We start from the raw sequence: 24,820 nt of genomic DNA on the forward strand, positions 1-24,820 counted from the left end.
ATCATAATTTTGCTAAATGCTACTTTGGAAATGAAAACCATGAAAGAAGCATGACTACAGCACTACTAAGATGCGCATTCGCCTTGACCGTATGATATTACGCATGCGCAACGACAGCGTCTAAAACGCGTTCTCGCGAGAACGCGAGAAAATGAAATGTCGCTTTCTCGCGATTTCGTGTTTTTGTGGCCTTATTTGACAAGTCGAGATTGCGAGATTTGACAGCATGTACAAATGTCGCATTCTCACGTTGTCAACTTTTGACAAAAAGTGCTATGTACCAAAAACACTTTTAGCATTTTTATCTTGTTTCCAAAGGTCGAGATCGCGAGAATATCCCTTACAGTATTCAATAGAAACCTCAGGGTTCAATTCCCCATTTTTGGTGTCCCCTGTCGTGACATTGCTGGAATATTGCTAAAGGTGGCGTAAGATTAAGTTCACTCACTCATTACATTTTTCCTTCCATTGATATCTGTCCGGTTGCCTGAAATGCTATAACTATCAGACAAAGTCTAAATGGAATTATGCATCCATTGTCATGAATGTAGAAATAATTCTACTGTCGCACTGTGTGTACAGTAACAAAGGTTGACCTTCTATAAGACAGAGTCCAATATTACTTGACAATATCTCCATGCTAGTATTTTAATAGTGCCAGGTTATTCTCCCAGCGTATATTTTGCCCACCAATTCCTATCTATTGTCATTCCAGAGGTTATATATGTCCTGAATGTGTAATATTTTGCATATTTTGCATATTTTACATATATCAAGTAACAAAATCAAGAATGTGTAATATTATGCATATGTTAAATATGTCATGTAACAATGTCATAAATGTGCAATATCATACATATTTTACATTTGTTATACATGTATAACAAAATATTGAGTGTTTTTTACTATACATGTCGCATAACAAAATCAAGAATATGTAGTACTATACCTATTTTACATATATAATGCAAAAAAAATCATAGATGTGAAATATTTTAGACATTTTACATTATTTTGTCATATGACAAAACCTGATTGTGTGATAGCATACATATTTTAAATTTGTTATATTACAAAATAATGTGTAATATTATACATAACACATAACAAAATCATAAATGCGTAATATTATACATATCTTACATAATTCATGAACAAAATCATGAATGTGTCATAGTGTACACATTTACATTTGTTAAGCTACAAAATATTGACTGTGCACATGACAGATAACAAAATCAGGAATGTGGAATATTTTACATAGTTTTCATGTGACATAAGAAAATCATGAAAGCGTAATATTATACATATATTTCATGTAGAAATTTCTTGAATGTGTAATAGTACATCTGTGTTACATTTGTTGTGTTACAAAAGATCATGAATGTGTAATATCATACTTGTCATATAACAAAATCATGTAAATAAATGTACTATTTTACATAAGTTAAATATGCCATGTAACAACATCATGGATGTGTAATATTATACATATCTTACATATGTAGTATAACAAAACCATGAATGTGCAATATTATACATGTTACTTATGTCATTTCACAAAATCCAGATCTGAATGTGTTATATTTTACATATGTCATATAACAATATCCCAATATAATAATATGATATCACGCATGTTTTACATTTATTGTATCACATAATATTGAATGTGTCATACCATACATGTCGTTTAACAAGATCCTGCATATGTAATATCATACATGTTTACGTGTGTTATAGAGCAATGCTAAGCATGTTATCTAAGAACGTCCTGAAAATATTATACACATTTTATATTTCCCCGGCTTATCTGCTTCATCACCTGTGCTAATTGTTGTTCTAATCCCCAACTGGCCTCATCCAATTATGTACCTCTTGCTATTCAATTACAAGCTGTTGTTAGTGTTAATTCGAAACACACTATGTATATATACTTCTCCACACTTAGTTCTAATCACTTTTAGCTTGTAAACGATGTAAGAATCTACACTGAAACGTCGCTCTGTGCAATAAAAAAGACGTTGTTATCGATAAAGTTGCACGTTTTATTATTGACTCACCAACTTTTACAATACGGATCAAACAATCAACGTTTATCATATGTCCTTATTAAAAAACCTGAAGGTGTAATATCAAAATATTCTACATTTGTCATCTTAAAAACCCTGTATATTTTGTCTTAAAATTTGTACCCACGCTGTCGACTTATTTCTTTTTATTCTGATTTAAGAGAGGAGGCTGATTTTAGGTTTGCGTTGAAACCATTTGACATACAAATATAGGCATTAACATACAGAAATGCGACACGGGATGACAGTGAATATGAGCATAGTATGCTTGATGTGGGACCGCTGGACCACTGACAATCACCTCCGATGTGCTGCTTGGCCATTGCTTAACTTTACATTAGACATAAAAACCGTGGCCACCTGATGGACTCAGGTGGTTGAACAGACATTTCAAACAGCCTGAGATAAAAGTTGTAAACGTATTTTATATGGATAAACTATCGCTTATATATATGCATAAATGTCTGCATTAATATATGTTTTTACCGTCTCGCGTAACTAGTGATGGGCGCTGTACCATTATTCTTACTGTACCAATTCTTTTTTCTCTATATACGTTTTTTGTAAGATGTACAGCGGTGAGACGTAAATAAAATATTTGTCTGTCTGTATGTCTCGGCTGAATGCTTGGAATACTTCAAACTATCTCTACCTGGACCTTGACTAACAACTGAAGAAAAGGAAAAACGGTAAAGCAAGGATATTCGAATGCGGAAGTACAAACGGTGTGTCACTGTGACAACAGGTGGAATCTGGAGGCTGTCAAGGTGTGACTTATGTGTAAATACATGTCTGACCCCGTCAACTATGTTATATATTGTCACATTGTTGGTGCAAAGTACTCTGAAATACATACAATACATGTAATACAATGTATATGCAACAGCTTACAATACATTGTAATACAAACAATTCCATGGTCTCGCTGACTATGCATATGTCGTACATTAATTAATTAAAAACGTGTGAAATTGGTTCAGTTTCACGATGATGTGTTGATAATATTTTTATTCAGAAGTATAAGGCTTGTGTCATAAAAATAGACTACGTGAGTGTAATCACCTTAACAATGCTCAAACATCGATGCCCTGCTTGTCAAACAACAATCACATATTGCTCCTCCTCGTTCAATACCTGATATAACTTCACAGGTGAATGAAAGAGAGGGAAACACTATCCACTCAATTGTGTTCTCAGTCCTGTTTTGCTTTCCACGCATTTGTTTGCGAGTTATATCGATTTCATATAATTGTGTTAACTCATAGTCATCGAATCAGCATGCATGAACTGGCTCGCCTGCGATTTGACGGATCACGCGATTGGTTACAATACCGTTTAAGGCAATACCTGTGCACATTTATACCGGTATGTGGGAGTGGTTACTGCTCACACGAGGTCATTCAGTGAACAGGCAAGGCATTCATACACTGAGCACTGACAGGGGATGGCCATGTGTTTTGTCAACTCTCGAGGGATTTGAGGGATTGTGGAAACGCTCGACTGTGTAAGTTTTATCTATTTTCTCTGTCCATACAATTCACCAGAAAGCCGTGTTTGTGTAAATGAGTAAGTTAACCAGGAAACCAGCCAGAAACAATATCATTCAGTCGCTGTCATTGTGACCTGACACAACGATACTGTTATGCCATATTTAGATACCTTTCGAACCAGTAGTATATACTTTACACAGTTGTCCAACAAGGACACACCATAGCGATCTCTTCAGTTATAGGAGTCTTTCTTCTTATGTACAGTTATAAGGAATTCGGATTTTATAGATTTAGAATTTTCTGTCTTATAAACATTCCATTTCTGCGGTTGTCATGTCACATGTCCATTCTTGACGATTGCAAGCTTAAAGAGAAACATCTCGATTTCACACATGGCAATTGCCACGACCGGTTTCCTCTACATAAGCATAAACAAAGAAGCATATTTCAACTGATAGCGCGGCCCTATGTGTATATTTGACGACTCAACGTCCCCGCACTGGCGATACTACAAGCAACGCATGCACTGTATAAGATATCGCGTAACAAAACTAAAAATAACTCAAATATAACCTGTCCAGTTGCAAGCTGAGTTTGTTATGCGTTTCCACTTGGCCCGAACAGTGCTTGTATAGTATTTGTTCTTGTTGAGTGCACTTGCAAGTAGTGCATATCTGAACGGCCTGGAAATATGAAAAGACTTGTTTAAATATTGTTCTTGTGGGAGGGGCATCCGAAGGAGGGAGGGGTGGTATTGCGGTGGCACAGGTTGTCATAGTTTGTACTTTAACATCTTTCTCGCACCTGTATTTCACCGGGTTGAAGTGTGGGATAAGTCACCCCCGGGACGGTAGGGTAGCCTCGTGGTTTAGAGCTTTCGCTGGTCACGTCATGTCGATTCCCCAAAGTATGTAGCCCATTTCTGGATTCCCCCGCCGTGATTTTGCTGGAGTATTGGAGTAAAAGCGGCGTAAACTGACTCTCACACTCCAACTAATCACCAGCTACAAATGTAATTTGGACGATGTCTTATCGGTTCTATTTCTTTATTTCAGGCTGCATTATGAACGAGTGGGTGAAAGCTGTCCTTGTGTCCACATTGATTTTGAACGTAACTGTCGGAATTGTTGTTGCTTGCCTACTGGTAACAAGACTAAATAATGAACAACAAGTACATGAAGGTTCTGTCTCATCTCAGATTTGACCAGATCAGTACAAATATGTCTTTCATTCTTAATATTGTATTGATATATAAAATATGTACCAGATTTGATTGGAAATGATATTAATAATCGAAATAGAGGGAATGATGACTAAAAATAATATTCTATTTAGGATGTTTTGCAGTATATCATGTATTCTTTGAAATATAATGCTGTTTAAATTAGTGTAGTTGTTCTCAAATGGGCATTATGAAATTGTCGAAGAATTGTTTCTGCGTAAAACTGAAATAAAAAATATGGCTCGGAATATACATCCTAACCAAACACATTGATATATGTGTTATTGGAGATTTACACGGAACTGCTAGAAAACGTTCATGGGAAGCCCGAGGATAAAACTAACGGTGAGTTGATGTTTGAACCTCTGATATGTGTTTTAATACATTAACGGTAGGATCAATGTGTATTCCTAAGTGCAAAATGACTAGAATGTAAAGTATATATTGTAGGTTTATTTTTGGCATATGTAATGGACCTGTTAGGTACGTATCCCAAGTATTCGCTCGAAGTTACCTTTGGGTTACAGTGTTAATGTGTTACAGATGTGGGACCAATGAACACATCCTCGCAGATGGCAAACCTACTGAAACCTAAAGCATTCTACACAGGGCTTAACAACACTGGACTTGAGAAAGGTATGGACTTGTCGTTTTACCCCTATGAACCACATGATAATTAGATCACATATGTACATATTACCTACATTTTAAAAACATAGTGATATTGTAATACATTTTCCTGTTATAACCTTCGTGTTGCCTCCATCATACATTAGTAGAGTGGGCGTTGATTTCATACACAAATTTCAGCAACTTGTGTGTTCCAAAATATGACACGCTAACACGACATATGGCTTACAGTTTTATATTTTCAATGTTGATTTGCATCAAGATTGGGATTTTTCGCAAGAAAATGGCTTAAAAGCAGAGAAGATATTAATTTAATTCCTAGGCTTGGTTCATTCTACAGAAGACGTCCGCAGAGTCACACCTGCAAGAGGATGGGCTGCCCAAACTATGGTTGAGCCGGAAAGACAGGTTCTGTTTAACGGGATGCAGAATGATCATGGGAGCATCAGTGTCCCTGCTGCCGGTGTGTATATGGTATATAGCCATGTTACATTTCACACTGATGACGAGTCTGATTTCCTTCACCACATAACCAGATACAATGCAGAGAAACAGGAGGAAGACACACCTTTTCAGGACATAGTCAGTAGAAATAGGCACAACTTGACCGCCCGAGGTCTGGTGTTGGCAAGTGACATCCATGGGATACTGGAGCTCAATGCTGGGGATCAGCTTCGTGTTGACATATCAAGAGTAACTCAGTCTGGCTACGAGAAGGATTGGTATTACTTTGGACTATACAGGATCTGAACTACTTCTTCTTGTTGGCGATTTAATAGGTCGTTTGTTATGAAGGGAACAGATTTTACATGGCTGAATTTTCTCATTGAGGTACATCTGTTATACAAAACAAAACAAATAAAGACAGGCTTAGAGTATATAATGTTTATAGATCATGTTAAAGCTACCTTGAACGTTAGGTTCAACACTGCATGTTATGATCAGTTTTTGTGTCCATCACATGTAAATACTAGTATGGATATGGATAGCAAAAACCTTGATCACCTTGGAAGTCCCGCATGGCATAGCGATTTCCAGAAAAAAAGCATGTAGTCCAAACTGTGTTTGATGTTTCGTTTTACTCTTGTGTGGTGAATGTTTTACGCATTTTTCCAGAATGAAAACGATGACTTCTTCCTGGAAACAGTACTCATGCGATTACTCTTAGAGATATATTCTTAAAACATAATATCCTTGGTATAGTCCACTTAAAAGATTACCTATGATATTAGTTCCTGTGGAAGGGGTGCGAGGAAAGGGGCAGAAGTTTGGGTTGGGTGGTGGGTGGGGATGAGTGGTTATTCTTACATAGATACATTTATATCCATCTCTGCTCTACCACTAACAGAGTCTTTACTCCTCTCTCATTATACCTCTCTAATCCCACGTTATTTCGTTCTGGGTTGGGTGTGTTGGTACATAAGCGGACATGGGTGGGGTCATAATTGAATGAATGTTATAATAATCAAGTAATACAACGGCTTTGGAAACTAGAAACGGACAGTACACACATTTGATAGTCTAGGGGAATCAAAACTGTTTCCGCTTGACAAGCGAACCCGGTGTGCAAATAAGCCATTCACCGCTCCTGCGTTGACAACACACTTAACAGCTCACTGTGACGTCACTGTAACTCTACACAAAGCGAAGGCAGTAACTGCAGGTCGCATCATAGACTATGCTTAGAAAGCCACTTAATCGATACCTCATTTTTGTTATGAAACATGTTTGAAATTGCAACTTGTCTAATATGAACATTACTTGTTAAATAGATCGGGTATTTAATTGTTACGTTTTATTATTTAATTAAAAATGCCTTAAACTCAATAGTGCTTCGGCACAAATGTATTCTTGCGCAGCTTTGGACGACGACATATGAAGGTTAGTAAATTCAAATGTGTTCCTAACGTCAGCAAGGAATGAACGTCAGTTGAGAACAGAAAGAAATAGTAGTTGTCTCCAAGAACGTTCCTAATTTTGGGAGGGTAGATAATGAGTGATTATTTCTCGAGGGAACGCGGAGATGAAGTAACTATTTTGACCGCCTTTTTCCTGATATCCAGAGCTAGGGCATAAGCAGAGTCGTGCGCGACTGGCCTGCATTGTTGTTAGTTGTAGTTAGTTGTAGTGTGTGCATACTCATGACGTCAAACTAACGCACCGGGTGCAGAAAATGAAATCTATATATGCTTTCCATATGTGTCCAATATAACGCATTCATACATATTCATGTATTTATTTTTATAGCGTGTTTCCTTGATGCAATACGTTTCCTCAATCAAATCAACTTTTTATCCTAGAGCTAAACAGGTTGATATGCCAAATATATGAAGGTTTCGACCATTTTGTGTTTTACAGTAACCATACAATATCTCAAAAGTAGTACTACATTTATGCTACATGTATGAAACAAAGCTTTGATATTGAATTTCTAACAAGATATATGACGACATCTGAATGGGTCATTGAACATGATTTCCGTATTCTGCACCCGAAGCGGGAACTAAACCTCGGCGTCTACGGGAGACGTAATCTATACGTTACCTTTGTTTGTGTGTTGCTGAATGCCGCACTCAGCAATATTCCAGCAATATGGAGGCAGTCTGTAAATTATCGAATCTGAACCAGACAATCCAGTGATCAACAGCCCGAGCATCAGTCTGGCCATCCGATCCCGTTAATCGTCTTTTACCACAAGCATGGGTTTCTGAAGACCATCCATGCAGGCAGCAAAAGTAATGTAAGTCCCCATGGGCCCTAGTATGGTGATCTACCTTCAGTTGTTGGCGATCAGTAGCCCAGATAAAGATATATGCTAGCTAGTTTTAGCTCAATCTGTGATAATCTAGTGGTTTACTGTCCTTCGTTGACAGGGTTATATATTATATGTATGTATTATGAATTTCGAACTAGTCACGATATGGCTGAAATATTGCCGATGTGACTTTAAAGCTTAACTTACTCACTCACTCACTCTGAAGACCAATCACTGGTCTTCTGCTGAAATTAAACTGTATTCATTTATGGAAAGTTTGACATCAACACCGAATAGTTTGGATGTTATGTATCAGTCATTGATTGTGGCTGTTTAGAATGTACAAAACATATGATTTGATGGCATTTCCTTGTCAAAATGTCAAAGAAATAGTTCCGCGCCCATGTGTTAAAGACTGGTATGATTAACAAGTGACCATTGCTGACAAGCATCTGAGCGTTTAAAAAATAGCATGACCACACATATGTGTTTTCAAACAGAAAAAATGCACTAGTTAGTGGATTTTGCGTTTTCTAAAGCATGGGTGCATACAGTGCGTGTTTGTCTGCCTGTGCGTGCGAGTTGGTCCATGTGGGCTGTTTGGATAAGTCAGGGAAAATCCAGTTTTACAGCGGGGATCCAATGAGGTACCATGCCGGAACTTTAAATAGTAGATAATAAATAACCATATATTTCTATTATTAATATAAATCACCACAATTCACTGTAAAGTGAATGCATTATTTCTTAAGCGAAGTAGGCATTTCGTTGTTTACAAATATGCATATTGATTTAATAAATCATTTAATCTACGATCTATGTATGATTCTTAATAACCATAAAGGTTATGTTGAATGCTTCAAGTGAATATAAAACCAATAATTACTGCACATATTGGTTCAGGTACTTTATATATTTACAGAAACCCTAAACTGTTTTACATCTACAGAAAACCTAAACCCATAATTTAAGGATTATATGATTCATGATATGTCTCATATATACCTTACACGTGACCTCTGTTCACCCAGCAGAAACTATGTACCCGGTGAGATAAGTCATATGACTAGTAACCTTCTAGCGCCCCACAGGCAGGTTAGCCTATCCGGGATAATAATGTCCCTTATGCTGTATGCGCTTAGAGCATGTTCCAGCGGCGGGATTGCACCGCGGTATGTGTGCCCTCATTGTCAATAACATTATACAAGCTGATACAAGCGCGCACTAGGCGTTGTTTGACCTTTAAGTGGGTCAGAGAGAAACAAGGCGATGCAACGTTTACTCGCTTTATTTTTTACAGAAAAGATCAACATCTCACGTCATTGACGTTAAACACAAGCATGTACTAAATCATTGCATCAACATCGTCAGTATTATGTCCAAAGGAAATTATAAGCACAAATGAAGCGAACTATATATCTATTTTTATCTATTGCATCCTTTTTATGGTTACATAAAATTACTGCTGGTCGCAAGCAATATGTGAAACAGGTAAGGATTTGTCTTTCTAAATTCATTTTGAAACATTCAGAATAATCAATAAATTCTTCTAATCCAGATACACGGTGTACAGAACAATAAGATTTCTCTGTTCATGGATCCAACAAAGGCTGTGCTGTATGAACAATCAGTTATAAACAGTCGTGTTGCATTGACTGTCAAGTATGTAATCACATATTCCCCGGCAAGTAAGAAATGTGATAAATTTTATAACAATGGCACAGGAAGTAATTTGATTTCACCATATCAGTTATAAAGCGGCACTATTTCTTGTCGCGCTATCTAGGTTATATGCTGCGCAGTTGCAAAACTTGTCACAGGCTAAATAAAGCGGAACTTGTCATAGGCTAAATAAAGAGGCAGGCTGGCATTAAATATGTATGGACTTGGGAAAAACCAGAAATGTCTAAAAATAGGAGGCGAACCTATTGTGGTGATATGACTCCATGAAAACTATTTCAGTTGTATTAATAGATGTGTATCGATCGTGTGAACATTGCGACATTGTGACAGCTGCTACCTAAGACGGATAATGTTGTACTAAACATAGCGCAATTTCGGAATGCCTTTTAGATTTGAATTCGCTCTCCTATGTTTAGGTCTCGCGTGGTAGCAGGGACCACATGTTTGCATTGCTGTGGATTCGGGCTTGTTATCGTCAAGTCATTCCTGAACGTAGATCGTGTTCTCTGATTGATAAAAGTATTTGAGTGAACGAATGATGAAATATTTGAATTTATAACGTGACGTTCAAGCATGTCCTGCTTGACTGTGTTGAGTATTCCATCACAAGGGATATCTCTTTCAAATAACGAACTATGAAGGATATTTTTAATAATGTCAGTTCTCATTTAATTATTGCATTTTTAAAAGAATTAGATTTGTTAAATGATTTGTAAATAGATAAATGGTATTTTAAACTTGGTAGTATAAATTTGCAACTGCGATTGTTAGTTGCTGTATCCTCGTAGGGGGTTAAAGTATCGTGAAATTATTGTCCTCTTGAGAGAAGTCCCAAAACTTTCAAAGTTAAATGTTTCCTTACCCGATTTTTTTAAACGTAGTATATTTGTTCCCATTCGGCTAAACTTTTCCTACAATCGCCAGCGGCTGAAGGGATGGTGTAAATCAAACTAGGGTCCATGCAGGTAGCAACGGCACTGTAAGCCCCATGGATCCTAGTATGGTGATCTACCTTCAGTTGTTGGCGATCTATAGCCCATTTTTACATTATATTGTCCAAAAATAATTTTCTACTTTTACAGATATACACTAGCTAGTTTTAACTCAATCTGTGATAATCTAGTGGTGTTATTGTCCTTCGTTGACAGGGTTTTATATATCATATGTATGTATTATGAATTTAGAACCAGATTTGGTCACGATATGGCTGAAATTTTGCCGATGTGACTTTCAATCTGAACTCACTCACTATAACGTGACGTTCGACTCCAAATGACGCAATTAGGGCTGTATCATCACAGTTATTATTAAATCAGGGTCCCGTTCCTCAAAGCAATCGTAGTACTAAGACAGTCGTAACTCACGGCCTTTAAAATAGATTTACGACTGTCGTAGAGCTACGATCGCTTTGAGGAACGGGGTGCCGGGAGACTTCCTAATTTCTTGTCATATGTAACTGTTTAGGTGACCCAGTGATGAATAATGCTAATTTTGGAAATAGACTTGGTGTCGTGTAAAATCGATATTCCCCGTAAAAGACATCCTTACATGTTCACATGTTCATTTGGTGTTTTTGAAGATACATTTGCATCAATCAAATCTATTTAGACACTGACCTGACCGGTAGTCGAGTTATTTTCCTTTGTTAAAACAGGATCATGAGTTCTCTTGAAAGACAAAGACATTTGTATGCTGTTACTTAAAGTGGTGATTCTTGTGACCGCTACGCAGATATATAATCAACAATAACCAGCAATTGTACATGACATATTTCTAAAAGAGTCCCCGTGGTTCCAATTATGGTGATACCACTTCAGTTGCCGGCGATCTGTAGCCCGTCTTTATGCTGTAATGTCCTAAATAGCATGTGCATATATAAATAGCACAATAGCATATATTAACTTACATGCAAGTCCCTAACTGTGATATACTTGTCGTTTTCTGTCTTACAATACAGTAAACTCCCTGGATCTCGAACTCCAAGGGACCATCAAGACAGGTTCGAGAAATCGTGTGATTCGAGATTGAAATACATTGTATATATGCACATTGTGTACATAGTACCACATACATTGAACTTGTATACGACAACGTAGAAAAAAACAAATCTCTAGTTTCATTCTTTTCACAGTAATCGTCATAATCATCATACACACGCTACATATTTAAAAGCATAAATTATGTGTAAATACAAACTGTATTCTAAAAATTTGTTACATGTATATCATCCTAAATTATTTAATTATGGCCTGCTTTTGTCACGATATGGATGAAATATTGCCAAAGTGACTTTAAATTTTAACTCACTCTCTCACTAATAGCTAAATTTGTCGTTTTATGGTTATATGCTAGTTTTATGTGATTAGTTGTTTTACTCTTCTTTGCAAACTGACTGACTGACTGACTTTAGTTTTACGCCGTTTTTAGCAATATTCCAGCAATATCACGGCGGGGGACACCAGAAATGGGCTTAACACATTGTGACTATGTGGGAAATCGAACCCGGGTCTTCGGCGAGACGAGCCAACGCTTTAACCACTAGGCTACCCCATCGCCCCTGTTCTTTGCAAACAGGTAAGTATACTAACATTAGTTTTTATTCATTCATAAATTCATACATTTTCATAGTCACGATATGGCTGAAATACTGCCGATGTCACTTTAAATTTAACTCACTCACTCACTATTTTATGTCCAATATCGTTTTAGAGACAAATGTCCGCACTGGCCAAATGAAACATCATGCGATGGAAGAAAGTCGTTGTGGGCGTTGTGCTCATCCTCAACATAGCTGTGGGAATCGCAGTTATTGGTGTTGTGGTGACAATCCAGCAGGAAGGTTATCCCTCTGCCACTCTTCGGAGCACTGCAGATAATTTGAAGAAACACCTCGAAGAAGTACGAATTAAAAAAAATATATATTGATTAAAATTCTATTAGAGAGAATTATAACCTTTTTATTCAGTCGTAAATGAAATATTGTCGGCTGCATTGAAAGTTTGCTGCAAACAGAAGACCTGGACTAAAAACTAGTCTCTGAAATGAACATATTTTACAGACAAAAACACTTCATAATGAAAAATATAATGACAGGGAGCCCTGAGACCATACTCTAGACTTGCATGGGCTTTCTTGGATATAGTAAAACTTGTTTCAGGGTCTGTATGACAGACTATCAGAAGACATTACATTAATGATTTGGTTCAATATTAATATATTAACTCTAAGTTTCTATTTTTCGTTGTTGTTTGTTCAAAACGAAAGTAAATATAATAAAAGTGATCGTGTGTTATCACTGAGAACTGATGTATCTATGAGGCTGAAAATGTATGAAAACAAATGTCGTTTAATCTACAAATGGAACAGCATGTCAATGATAACATAATGATTATTTCAGACTTATGCAGATCTTCGACAGACCCTGCTTCAACAACCTCCCAGTAAGTGGGTCTATTTTGCCCTAAGCTCGGTTCCTGTGAATGTTAAAGCCATCGCTTACAAAAATGAAACATGCATTATCAAATCTTATTTTCTCATTTATCAACAGAGTTTATCAATATAAACTTTTCATACAAGGTACATGGTATAGTTTTTTGTAGACAAGTGTAAAGGAATGTGATATTATGAATGTTTCTATTGATACAGGTCCACAACCGATCGCGACACAAGAACACTGGAATATCCTGAAACCTATCGCATTCTTTACGGGACTTGAATTTGATATTAACAAGGAAGGTATGTATCTCTCATGTTGTCGACATATTGTTTTCAGGTTAACATCGTTACGTTGCCGGGGAGATGTCTGTCCAGCATGCTACCATTCAGCAACTATGAGCATCGAGAAATCATTTGTAATCTTGTAAATATGCTCTATTTATATGCCTAACTAGAGCTTTCAAAACATACTGGTGACATGTTATGGTTGAAATATTATTTCCAAACTTGACTTAACAGTCACAAAAACTGTGTCCAATTCAGTTTCCCCTTTTCGACATTTAGTATTTACACGTGTTAATAATTGCCTGTATTTCGCCTTGTGTCATCGGTTTGGAAGAACGCGCTCGCGTATTGGCAACACCTGATGCGATCACTATTTGATCTGTTTGTAGTTTAAATTGCTTGGGATTGTGTACAATGTTCTTGTCACTTCTTATGCAGTAAAGCAAACTTTTAACCAAGGTATCGGGGACCGAAGGAATCGGATTGTTGACGTCAAAGGACAAGTGCTTCATCCATGCTTTTCCATGGGTCAACAGTCTGATTAAGTTATTTCTTCTAAATAGAGTTACCATAACTATAAACAGAGGTTTTGTTTGTTTTTTTATGTGCTCGTACCACACACACAATTCAAATCCTGTCTCACATGTATTGATATTATACGACCGACTCCGTGGTGTACTGGTCAGAGCGTCCCCCCGGAGAGCGGAAGTTCTCGGGTTCGATCCGGCCGCGTCATACCAAATGACGTTAGAATATGGTACTTGTTGGTCTCTGTCTGGCGCTCGGCATTAATGGGTACAACAAGGACTGGTAGGCTAGGAGTCAGTATAATGTGTCTGAGTGGGGTATTACTGCAGTATGGTATCTCAGTGAACTAGCACTATAAAACCAGCTTAATTCTGGGCTAGTACAAGCAGCCACACAGACGCATGCACGTCGTCATATGAGCGAAACAATCTAAAGTACGACGCTAAACCCCATTTCACCTCACATGATATTATACATCCTTGGTCACCGCACTTAATCTGTAATACTGACACACTTGTGCCTTCTTAACAGATATGCCTTCATCCACTGCAGTCAGGAACTGGGTGCCTTTCGTTGCACCAGGAGGCCGGCAGTACTTGTACAATGGTATGAAGTATGAAAACGGGAGTATTGTGGTCCCGGCCGCTGGAATATATGCTATATATGCCCATATGAAATTCTACACAGAATACAATCATCGCTCAGATCCCGAGTTAGATTTCCATCACAGCATAATAAGATACAATGCCGCAAATCAACAGCTGGAAACAGTATCGAGGAACATAGTGACCGAGAACAAGAACGATATCATTGATGGATCAAGTCTGGAATACTCCAGTGATATCCACGTGTTGGTGCAACTGAACGCTGGTGATCAGTTAATTGTAAATGTGTCGCATTCGGAACAGTTAAAGCCTGACAGGGATTGGCATTATTTCGGAGCTTATATTATTTAAGGTCAATCTCAACACCACAGTGCGCACTGCAAACCCCGGTAACATAAGTTTTACAAGGCGAGAGTTTATGGATGTCAACTTCTTAATTCTGAGGAACCCGACATTTCGGAGGTTAGGTAATGGAGTAAGGAGAATATATTCCGAAATGTCGTTTTTCTCAAAATAAATAAGTTGACATATTTAAATACTATATAGCCTTTAATGCGACTCACTAATGCTGTGCTGTTCAAAGACTTTAACCTAATAGCAGTCATATGCGGATCAAGAAGGGGGGAAGGGGGGGTGCACTCGTGCGCACCCCACTTTTGTCCTGAGAGTTTGTTCAGTGACCACTGAAACTCGGGTGAAAATGAGGTGTCCACCACCACCCTTTTCTCAATAGTGTGCACCCCCCGCACCACCCCCCACCCCCCTTCGCAAAAAGCTGCATCCACCCCTGGTAGTCTTCCTCCCGACCGTGCCCTTAACGGTACTTAACCTTAACCGTCCTATTCAGCCAACAAGGAGAGTTTTTTGTTCGCTATATCAATATCCAATCTCCAAATAAATCTTTCCAGATAATCGTCAACCCCAGGAGGCATTTAATGCCTCTACAGCAGTCATTTTGACGACGTCTCGTGTAATCCGCGTCTACCCTGTGATTGCTTCGACGAACTCCTTCTATTTTCCACGAAGGACAAGCAATCCGCGGCCATTTTCCACAACAGGAAATCGTAAGTATAACGCGTATACATAAACTAGTAATCATTACCTTGAAAGAAATTAGATTCTTAAGTCGAGAATGGAACATCTTTGTGTCAGTATTTGTACAAAAAGAAGGTAAAAGTTAATGGAGCATGATATAGTAAAACATATGTACAGACACTACACAAACGGGTTAGGAGAAACTGTAGAATCGTGTAAACATTTGTGTGTAAAAAATACATAATCGTGTTGTTACGTATACGTATATGTACGCAGGTAAATAAATACATACTCCCGCCCCTCCATGCCTATAAAGTACATGGGTATATAAGCATACCTTGCATAAGATACATATAGAGAAAGAAAATGTATGCACATATAAAATATACAATAAATACATGAATTTTATGAAATTACATATTAAGGTAAAAGCAGGTTAAAAGATGGCGCTAAATAGACAAAACAAAGTATACTTATTTACACTCAAAAAGATCTTAAGTTATTTTACTGTTATCTAAAACTCACCAAACAACTGCACTAATCTCACAACCTGCGCATATACATGTACATTGTAATCGCAGATTCGGCAAAGCTCGTACCGTGACGTAAGATAATGAGTTGCCTCCGGTTTTTTTGTGTTCGTGGGGGTGGCCCAGTCCATCCAAAGAAGGGCACCTTCAGAATTTCAAGGGTATAAAGGATCCATTCAGCGAAGAGGAAATTTCAGATACGGCAAAAATGGTATAAACGGTAAATACTCAACCGCGTACATTTGATACACCTTTTCGATAGTAAAGTCAGCAGAAATCATAAATAATGATGCGTTAGACATCGCTAATAAAAACAATTAAAAGTTTTTGCTTCGGGAGCTACGCTTTATAGATAAATGACAAAGGGAAAATGCTGTTTGTCAGTTGTTGTTTTTATAAACATTGTTTATCTGGATATATGTTTATCATCAGTCAAAGATCCTTGGCGGATCCTTGTCTAGGGTTTTTCAAGCAAAAAAACTGTTTTATAGAGATATACAATTGCACCTAATGAATTGACTAAAGTATTGTCGTTAAAGAAAATAGGTCAGTTGTGGGCTGTGGAATCGGAAGTTCACTGTGGCGCCGGCACGTTGAAGAATGACAATGAAAATTAATGGTTTTGAACAAATATGACTTAAACGTTTGTTTGCGGGAACCGGTGGGTTACAATATCAGGCCGTTTCAATCTCCATCTTGTGGGATCCAGATCTCAAGGAAGTAGGAGCGGGTATGGTTCAGTGTGTAAATCTCACTTAAACAGATCCTAGGTTCTACAAACCGAAACATGAGTCTCATTAACCAATACAGACAATGACCTACTTTTCAGCCGATCCTAATTTTCTCGTGTGCAATTGAAAAGAAACTCTACAATCAACTATGAATTCGAATTATTTGCTTCATAAGAAAATGGGATTTACAAGTTAATCTTAATGTTAGAGTTTAATAAAATCGTATTTCTACATTTTATGTCGAGGTTTAGTTAGCATGTCATTAACTAAGACGTCGCAGACTGCCCATGTTTGAAGAGGTCGTATATAATTCACAATTCATCTGTCACACTGGTTACACCTGTTTGTGCTATTTTGCGCTTATTAAATGCATTTTTGTAACATTACGAAAAACATTGAGTACACATCAGTCTCGTTTCTTGCTGACTGGGTTCCGTCCTATTGCGCAACTTAGTACAAAAACCAGTTCAGAATTCATTCAACTTGATATATAGATATTAATCAGTATTATTTGATAAGTGTAATCACTTGTATATTGCAACACTACGCTCCTTCTAACCCTTGCAAACACGTCGTGGTCGTGCAGCGTTCTCTGTCGTACAGCGTGCTCTGACAAACGGAAAACTGGAAATCGAGAGAATCTCAGATCGAGGCTCGGCCGTTAGACAAGTTTGGCGGTCTGGTGCGGTCTTGATATTATATCAGTCACATTGTACGTTACAAAAATACACTTAATAAAGGCAAAAAAAACACTATAACAGTTGTAACGAGTAAGCCAGATGAATAGTGAATCATTGTGCTACCTCTTGTAACAGGGGCAATCTGTTACGTCTTACACCCCCATTCCACTGACCATCGGAACCTCATCTGAAGCCGATCTGATCCCAATTATGTTACAATTTTGGCATTCCGATGAGTTCAGATGAAAATTGACTCGATATCCTTTTTGGGTGGACCCCTTTTCCGCAAAATCAGATACAGATCCAACATTGATCGGATTAATCGGATGAAAGACTGGTAGAGGCCCGATGTCTGTCCGACATATTCATTGGCGGCGTCCGACTGATCCAATTGCGGTCGGATTGTAAACCGAGGGTGACCTGACACTAATCTGACACTTCAAATACTCTCCCCACACCAATCCGACAAATCGGTTACTATTCGTTAGGTAATCCGACACTGACCAAATGCTGGTCGGATTTGTCGCCACAATCGGCAGTCGAGCGTAAACACGGGCTGCACCTCCTGACGGTACTAGTCATGGATCAACTCCCTCGCAACGCTGCAGCCCTGGGCTTTGTTTTATGCTGCAGCAACAAACTATGCAACAAGATGCAATGACCCTTGAGGTCTTGAGAAGGAATAGAAGACCACGTCGCTGTTGGGTTCGACCATGACTGCAAGCTGATAGAAGGATAATATACGGGCACTACATCAGACTAATGAATGAACTGAGAATGGAGGATACAACGACATTCTTCAATTTCTTGAGAGTTAGGCCAGTATTGTTTGATGTACTACTCCAGAGCCTCGCACCAAGACTCGCGAAGGCTGATACCAATACTCTTGAGAGCTCTTGAATCTGGTCTGAAGTTAACCTGCACCCTAAGGCACCTTGCAGTCGCTTCTTTGCCTTCTCTCCCCGAACATTTCAGTTCTTTCTTGGATCCATCTTCAGGATCTTGGTGTTCGATGAAAATCTGCTGAGTGAGTGTCGGCTGACCCTCCTTTGTAGTCCGTTGACCGTCAGATGTCACCGCTTGCTATGCTATGTCGGATGGCAGTTGAGTTAATGAGCGCTTATCCTCCGACGTCACAACGGGTTGCAATCAGTCGGTGCTAAATCACCCTCCGATGAGTTGAATTGGTGATGGGCGGCTATCATTCGCGTTCGGCAGACTGCAGATGGCAATCAGATGAGCGTCAGATGACTGTTAATCATCGGACACTTATCCGATTGCCGTCAGACGTCGGCTTGACACGTCCGATAGTTGCACAACACGAATCTGACACATATCGGACTGACTCGACATTCATCCGACATTGACTCGATTTTTTGCAACCGGAAATAGCGTCCGATGGCGAACTAAGCTCTGAGCTGAGTTCCTTCATTGGACGATTTTGCCTCGTCGGATCACGCCCGACACGTCGGACACTCACCTGATAGTCGACAAACACAAATCGGATTCATCGGACTGTGGTACGATACTCTTCCGTGGGTTACCGGATGGAAAAATCTTTGCTTCCGATGAATGACTGATGAGCCAGAAATCTCTGTGGAATGGGGGTGTTAGTTAACGAACGACATACTGACTAAACCTCGACATAAGAAATAGACATACGATTTCATTAAACTTTAAGATTAATTTGTAAATGCCATTTTCGTATGGAACAAGGAATTGGAATTCAGTGTAACCATAGTTGCTTGCAGTGTCTCTTTTCACTTTCACTCGAGAAAAATCGGATGGGCTGAAAAGGTCATTGTCTGAATTGGTTAATGAGACTCTTGTTTCGGTTTGATGATTTAATTAACCAAGGCGACTTCATGTAACCATAACAACCGACAGCAGGTAAATAATGCTGACCAAATGGAACGCCTATATATGATAAGCATGTTCCTGGAAGTTTCAAACGCTTTCGATATGAATTAGCTTAACGGACTCATAGAAAAACCCTAAAATGGCGTAGTTATATCTAATTTCTCTTCATTGGAGTAAGTGAGATTAATTTTACACTGCTTGTAGCAATATGATAGCAAGACGGCGGGCGACACCAGAAATGGGCGTCACCCATTGTGTCATGTTTGGAATCGAACCCGGGTCTTCGGCGTAACGAGCGAACGCTTTAACCACTTGGCTACCCACCACCTCACTCTTCGTTGGAAATAGAAATGGGCAGATACAGTAGTCCCCCTATTCCTCCACCAGAAAGTTAATGTAAAATTTGTATTGATGAAGTGCGTCGATGTTATAGTGATATTCCTCTCAATGAATAACAGGTTTTTAATTAATAATCGAGCTTTTGTTAATAATACACCAGATGGAACACGTAATCAATTAATGCATGCGTCAGCTACCCTTTATTAAGGTATAATAAATTTTCAAATATGTAGACGACAAACGCACGTTTCAAACGTTTAACTACGCAATTTTTACCAACTTTGTACATATTCTTTTACATTTACTATTCATTTCACAATTATGTAAATATATATAATATTCTAATGCATGTTTTAGTGAACAGTGTATCGTCGGAATATAATAACCTTGCATAAAACTATATGCGTATACCTACAATTTATATAAGGCACGTACATTCTGTGTGACATTTAAGGGATGTGTTGTTGTCACCCAATTGATATGTCCTGGGGAGGTAGGGGTGTCATCAATTTTGCACACATGCACAAGGGGTGGAGGTGAGCAATGTTTTTTTGTGCATGACTTGCAGAGGGTCACTTTGTATATAACACTAAGGGTTTTCTTTCACATTGTACATGCTTCTCAATAAAAATTGTCATCTATATCACCAACTAGATCAGCCACACGCACACAGCAAGGCACCGCACTCATATCCCTACAGGCATTAGCCGGCGAGACTCCAACTGCATACTCCATGAACAGCTGACAATAATATTCTGGGCATACTCCCATATAACCCATGAATCATAAACGAGTCATTTTATACACTAAAACAAACCCGAAACAAGCAGTTCATCCATTCCGTCCCCCAATAAACCACTGCATACTTGACTACCTAACAAAATACTAATAACCTAAAACAAAACTACCAGCCATGAAACATCTTCAAACCTAAACTACAACAACAAAAAACAACAACAAACAACCAAACAAAAAACAAAAACAACAACCCAAAAACAAACAAAAAACAACCAAATAAGAACAAATAACCCAAACACCACTAAAGCAATAACTCTAGGATACGAGTATTGACCTAATTAGTGCGACACAACGGGTCCTCTAGCCGGGGTTCATAACGCACTGGCTTCAACAGAAACATAGCACAACCTAATCACCAAACAACAAAATAAAATTATGATACTACCTTACTAAATACCACCTTACCCTTTCAAAGCAAAACTGAATAAACGAACAAAGTTAATAAATCACACATAATCTATTTTTTTAGACAAACACATCCAGTTCCTTTGGATTTTTCCCCACGCCAAAGTGTTTGGTAAAAATCACGCCGACCTAATAGCCAAAGTGACCCTCAACCTATGACAAATAAACGTAAATGCACCCTAAAATAATTACTAAAATTCTAATCCTGATCTGCAATACCCACTCATGTATTACATTGCAGTACTACATACACCAAAATAATATTACCTCGGAGATCACTCTCAAGAAACACTTCACTATATTTGCAATCACCCCTGATGCTTTTAAACAATACTTTTAAATCCATAAGGCATCTTATAATTTGAAACTGTCCTTCTCCACCGGACATAATTACACCCAAAATAGCACTAACGTTCTAAAAGCCTACATACCCCTTCCATCTTGAACGCACTGCTTATCATAACGGTGTTCATTAGCACGTCATTTTGGGTTTTGTTGTCCATATATTTTTCTCTCTAAATGTTTAGTCGTATACATGTTATGCTTTGGTATCAGTGTGGACAGACAAACTCATCTACTTTAGTTTTTTGTAACTGCTTTTATCAAACACTATGTAGACATTTCTAATGTATTTCTAGCCATTTAAGCCATTATAGGATATTGTACATATCTTTTCATCACGTGTTTTATTTGGTATTTAGATCTGCACTATTGGTTCAGTAGTGTGCTAAAGATAAGATTAAAGATAGATTAAAAAGAGGTACTAATAACGATGACAGCAAGAGCTGAGTTGACACACGCAGAAACATGTTAACTAAACCCATCCTAAAAACATTGGACTAAGGACCCCCTAGTATCACATTGTGTAATCTTGTAAGATCTCAAGAAATATGTTATTCAAAGACTAATATGTATTAGCTAAAAATCATAAACGACTTTAGAAAAATATATATTATTCCGAAGACATGAATTTTATAACAAATAGTGAATGCTTTATCCCAGAACATATATAAGAAACAAGAACCAACAATGCTTGAATTGATGTGTTACTTACTCGTACATCACGTGCTGGGGTCAGTTTATAGAGAAAAGTGAACATTTTGCTATCGATTGGAAATAAACCAAAAGTTCTTTCCATGCTTTGAAAGAAATGGAATACAGTAATGAACGATTTTGTTGATACTGATGGAAACTTAAGCAATATGTACTATAAACAACAAGTATGGGAACACCCTCAAATTTGATAGTCATATATACACTTAAACGTGGTGAGGTCACTTATGCTCTAAGGTAAATGCAACTTTTTGTGTGCTTAATGGACACTTTAAACGACATGTTGGAACATGCAGTGAAGCAACTGATTCAACATTCGTTGAGTTTGAGTGAAATGAAACACTGAAACGACAAGGGTGCTGAAACACACCAGCACCATGTTTGATTCAAACACAACAGCTTAGTGCATGTGGAAAACTTCCCATGCAGCCTATGGCAACTGGACACTGGCAGTTGTGAATCGGTTCCGAAGGGCTTGGGCCTCCTTGATGCTGACCTTTTTGTATGTTTTGGTCTTCCAGAGCGACGGCTGTTCTGTACTCTGCCAGTGGCCTGAAACCTGTCCCCCAGTCTGTGAATGACAGTCTGAGACACCTGTAGATGGAGAGCCACACTTCTTATGGATTCACCATCCTGTACCCATGCAATGACCCTGCTTCTGTTGTGGGCGCTTAACGGTCTGTTCCGTGGCATGGTGAAGAAGTTGTTAGGGGCTTCGATACTGTCAGTAGCTTCTTTTAAAGGAAACGTTGCCACAAGCTGCATGGGAAGTCTGTCTTCCACATGCACTAGGCAGTTGTCTTTGGTCGTTTGAATCAAACATGGTGCTGGTGTGTTTCAGCATCCTTGTTGGTTCAGTGTTTCATTTGGGCGTTTGAATCAAACATGGTGCTGGTGACATTGTTTTTAACAATGTTACATTTCAATCAAACTCAACGAATACTGAGTCAGTTGCTTCACTGCATGGTCCAACATGTTGTTCAAAGTACCCATTAAGCACACAAAAAGTCGCATTTACCTTAGAGTATAAATGACCTCACCACGTTTATCAAATTTGAGTTTGTCCCCATCCTTTAAAAGTGTTTGTTTGGAGTATGATTGCAAAACTAATTTTCGGGAAAAAGCAGGCATTATAAGACACATTGTAAACTTCAGTCAATATAGAAGGGAAAAGAATTATTCTTTATGTGCCAAATTGTATGTAAATGTTTACCTGTGTGTTGTCGTATACAGATCAAACTCGACATACACAATTGTAAATTGTGAATATATGAAATATGACGATAAAAAATGACAATGTATTGTCTTGTCCGTTCTCCTTCAATTTGTATCAGCTGTATGTACATGTAATGTGTACACTTCCACGCAATGCTTCGTCGTTACAGCTATGCAATTCCGCCTCATTGGTTGATTTGTTCTCTCATGTGCTCTCCTTCTCTCTCATGTTTTCAGGACAACATCCTTACGTCACCGGGCAGATACTTTTCCAACATGATACCATTCAGCAACTATAAGCATCGAGGAATCACTTGAAAATAGTTGGTTGTTGTTAAACGCCGCACTCAGCAATATGTCAGCTATATTGCGGCTGTCTGTAAATAATCGAGTCTGGCCCAGACAATCCAGTGATTAACAGCAAGAGCACCCATCTACGCAAAGGGAAATGATGACATGTGTCAACCATGTCAGCGTGCCTGACTATCCGATCCTAATAGTCGCCTCTCATGACAAGCATGGGTTGCTGAAGATCAATTTGCAACCCGGATCTTAACGGGTCGTCTCATATACGTAAAACACAGACCTACTAATCCTTTTAACCGGTTCTACAATGTGCGCATAGAGCCCCTTGATATGAAAGAAAATGGCTTAGGAATATCTGAGTTAAAGAGATTTTAGATTTGGATACAGGATAAGTGAGTGAGTAGTGTTTTACACTCACGGCATGTAGCAAAAGAAATAGTTTTCACACATTCTCCCCATGTTGGGATTCGAACCAAGTCTTCGTCGTGACGAGCAAGGACTTTAGCCACTTGGCTACCCAACCGACTGCTATACAGGATGAAGGAATGATGAACGCGTATTTGAAATTGACACTTATAAAAACTGCAGCATCTCTATGTTTTCAGGGATATGATAAACCTTTAACGAAAAACCCTGGCTGCTGAACCTTTTGCCAACAACAGTTACTGTGCAAAACCGTACTTTCTCATTGGAGTTGAGTTGAGTTGAGTTGGGCTTTACGTCACATATGCATTATTCCAGCATTATAGTGACGAGAATAAGTCTGCGTTAATAAACATTGTAAGTACAGAGTCAAAATGAGTTTTATTTGAAAAAACTTATATTCATTACATTGTCTTTTAATGACAGAAAAAGGCATATCACTAAATTGAAAAGCAGGCAATTTGTTAGTCACATTACACAGTTACAATTTATGATACAGATCAACTTCCCTCAGGTAGTTCACTATCAGATGAGCGCTCACGCGGGAGAACAGATCTTTCAGATTTGTTGCATCATAGTGTGAGTCGTGTAGGCAAAATAACATAACACAATATGAGAGTTAGAGGCAAACAGGTATATGGAAGATTGAGAGTAACCTAGAGCTGGCTGTGTGGTTTTGGTTAAAATTTAACGCCGCACTCAGCAATATTCCACCTATATGGGGGCGATGTATCGAGTCC

At 38.3% G+C, this 24,820-nt stretch overlaps 2 protein-coding genes and 2 long non-coding RNA genes across 6 annotated transcripts in view; 2 read left to right on the forward strand and 2 right to left on the reverse strand.

The window, feature by feature from the left end:
- LOC124274920 overlaps positions 1–4,611 on the reverse strand; it is a 44,648-nt gene extending 40,037 nt beyond the window's left edge. The window contains exon 1 of the long non-coding RNA XR_006898084.1: positions 4,136–4,611. This is a non-coding gene — a long non-coding RNA (uncharacterized LOC124274920). The remainder of the gene's footprint in view (positions 1–4,135) is intronic.
- Positions 4,612–4,906: 295 nt separating this feature from the next.
- LOC124274908 lies at positions 4,907–6,252 on the forward strand. Its single transcript, XM_046710276.1, has 3 exons — positions 4,907–5,129; positions 5,328–5,420; positions 5,755–6,252. Exons 2-3 carry the CDS (start codon positions 5,339–5,341, stop codon positions 6,162–6,164), a joined length of 492 nt encoding a protein of 163 aa, XP_046566232.1. The 5' UTR covers positions 4,907–5,129; positions 5,328–5,338; the 3' UTR covers positions 6,165–6,252.
- Positions 6,253–7,253: 1,001 nt separating this feature from the next.
- Positions 7,254–24,455, forward strand: LOC124274939. Of its 3 annotated transcripts, none has more exons than XM_046710324.1 (5): positions 7,254–7,295; positions 12,562–12,750; positions 13,250–13,292; positions 13,498–13,587; positions 14,632–23,437. In XM_046710324.1, the coding sequence occupies exons 2-5, from the start codon at positions 12,595–12,597 to the stop codon at positions 15,054–15,056; spliced, it is 714 nt and encodes a 237-aa protein (XP_046566280.1). In that variant the 5' UTR covers positions 7,254–7,295; positions 12,562–12,594; the 3' UTR covers positions 15,057–23,437. The 3 variants fall into 3 exon arrangements, with proteins under 3 accessions (XP_046566280.1, XP_046566285.1, XP_046566273.1); XM_046710329.1 differs by lacking the exons at positions 7,254–7,295; positions 14,632–23,437 and adding exons at positions 9,485–9,660; positions 23,589–24,455; XM_046710317.1 differs by lacking the exon at positions 7,254–7,295 and adding an exon at positions 9,510–9,660.
- On the reverse strand, positions 12,789–13,243 carry LOC124274960. The gene is made up of 2 exons (XR_006898097.1): positions 13,037–13,243; positions 12,789–12,869 (listed from the first exon to the last, which is right to left on the reverse strand). It is a non-coding gene; the product is annotated as an uncharacterized LOC124274960 (long non-coding RNA).
- Positions 24,456–24,820: the final 365 nt, after the last annotated feature.

The sequence above is a fragment of the Haliotis rubra genome, unplaced genomic scaffold (genome assembly GCF_003918875.1).
Source record: "Haliotis rubra isolate DU_JTF1 unplaced genomic scaffold, ASM391887v1 Scf1042, whole genome shotgun sequence".
NCBI classification, from domain to species: domain Eukaryota; kingdom Metazoa; phylum Mollusca; class Gastropoda; order Lepetellida; family Haliotidae; genus Haliotis; species Haliotis rubra.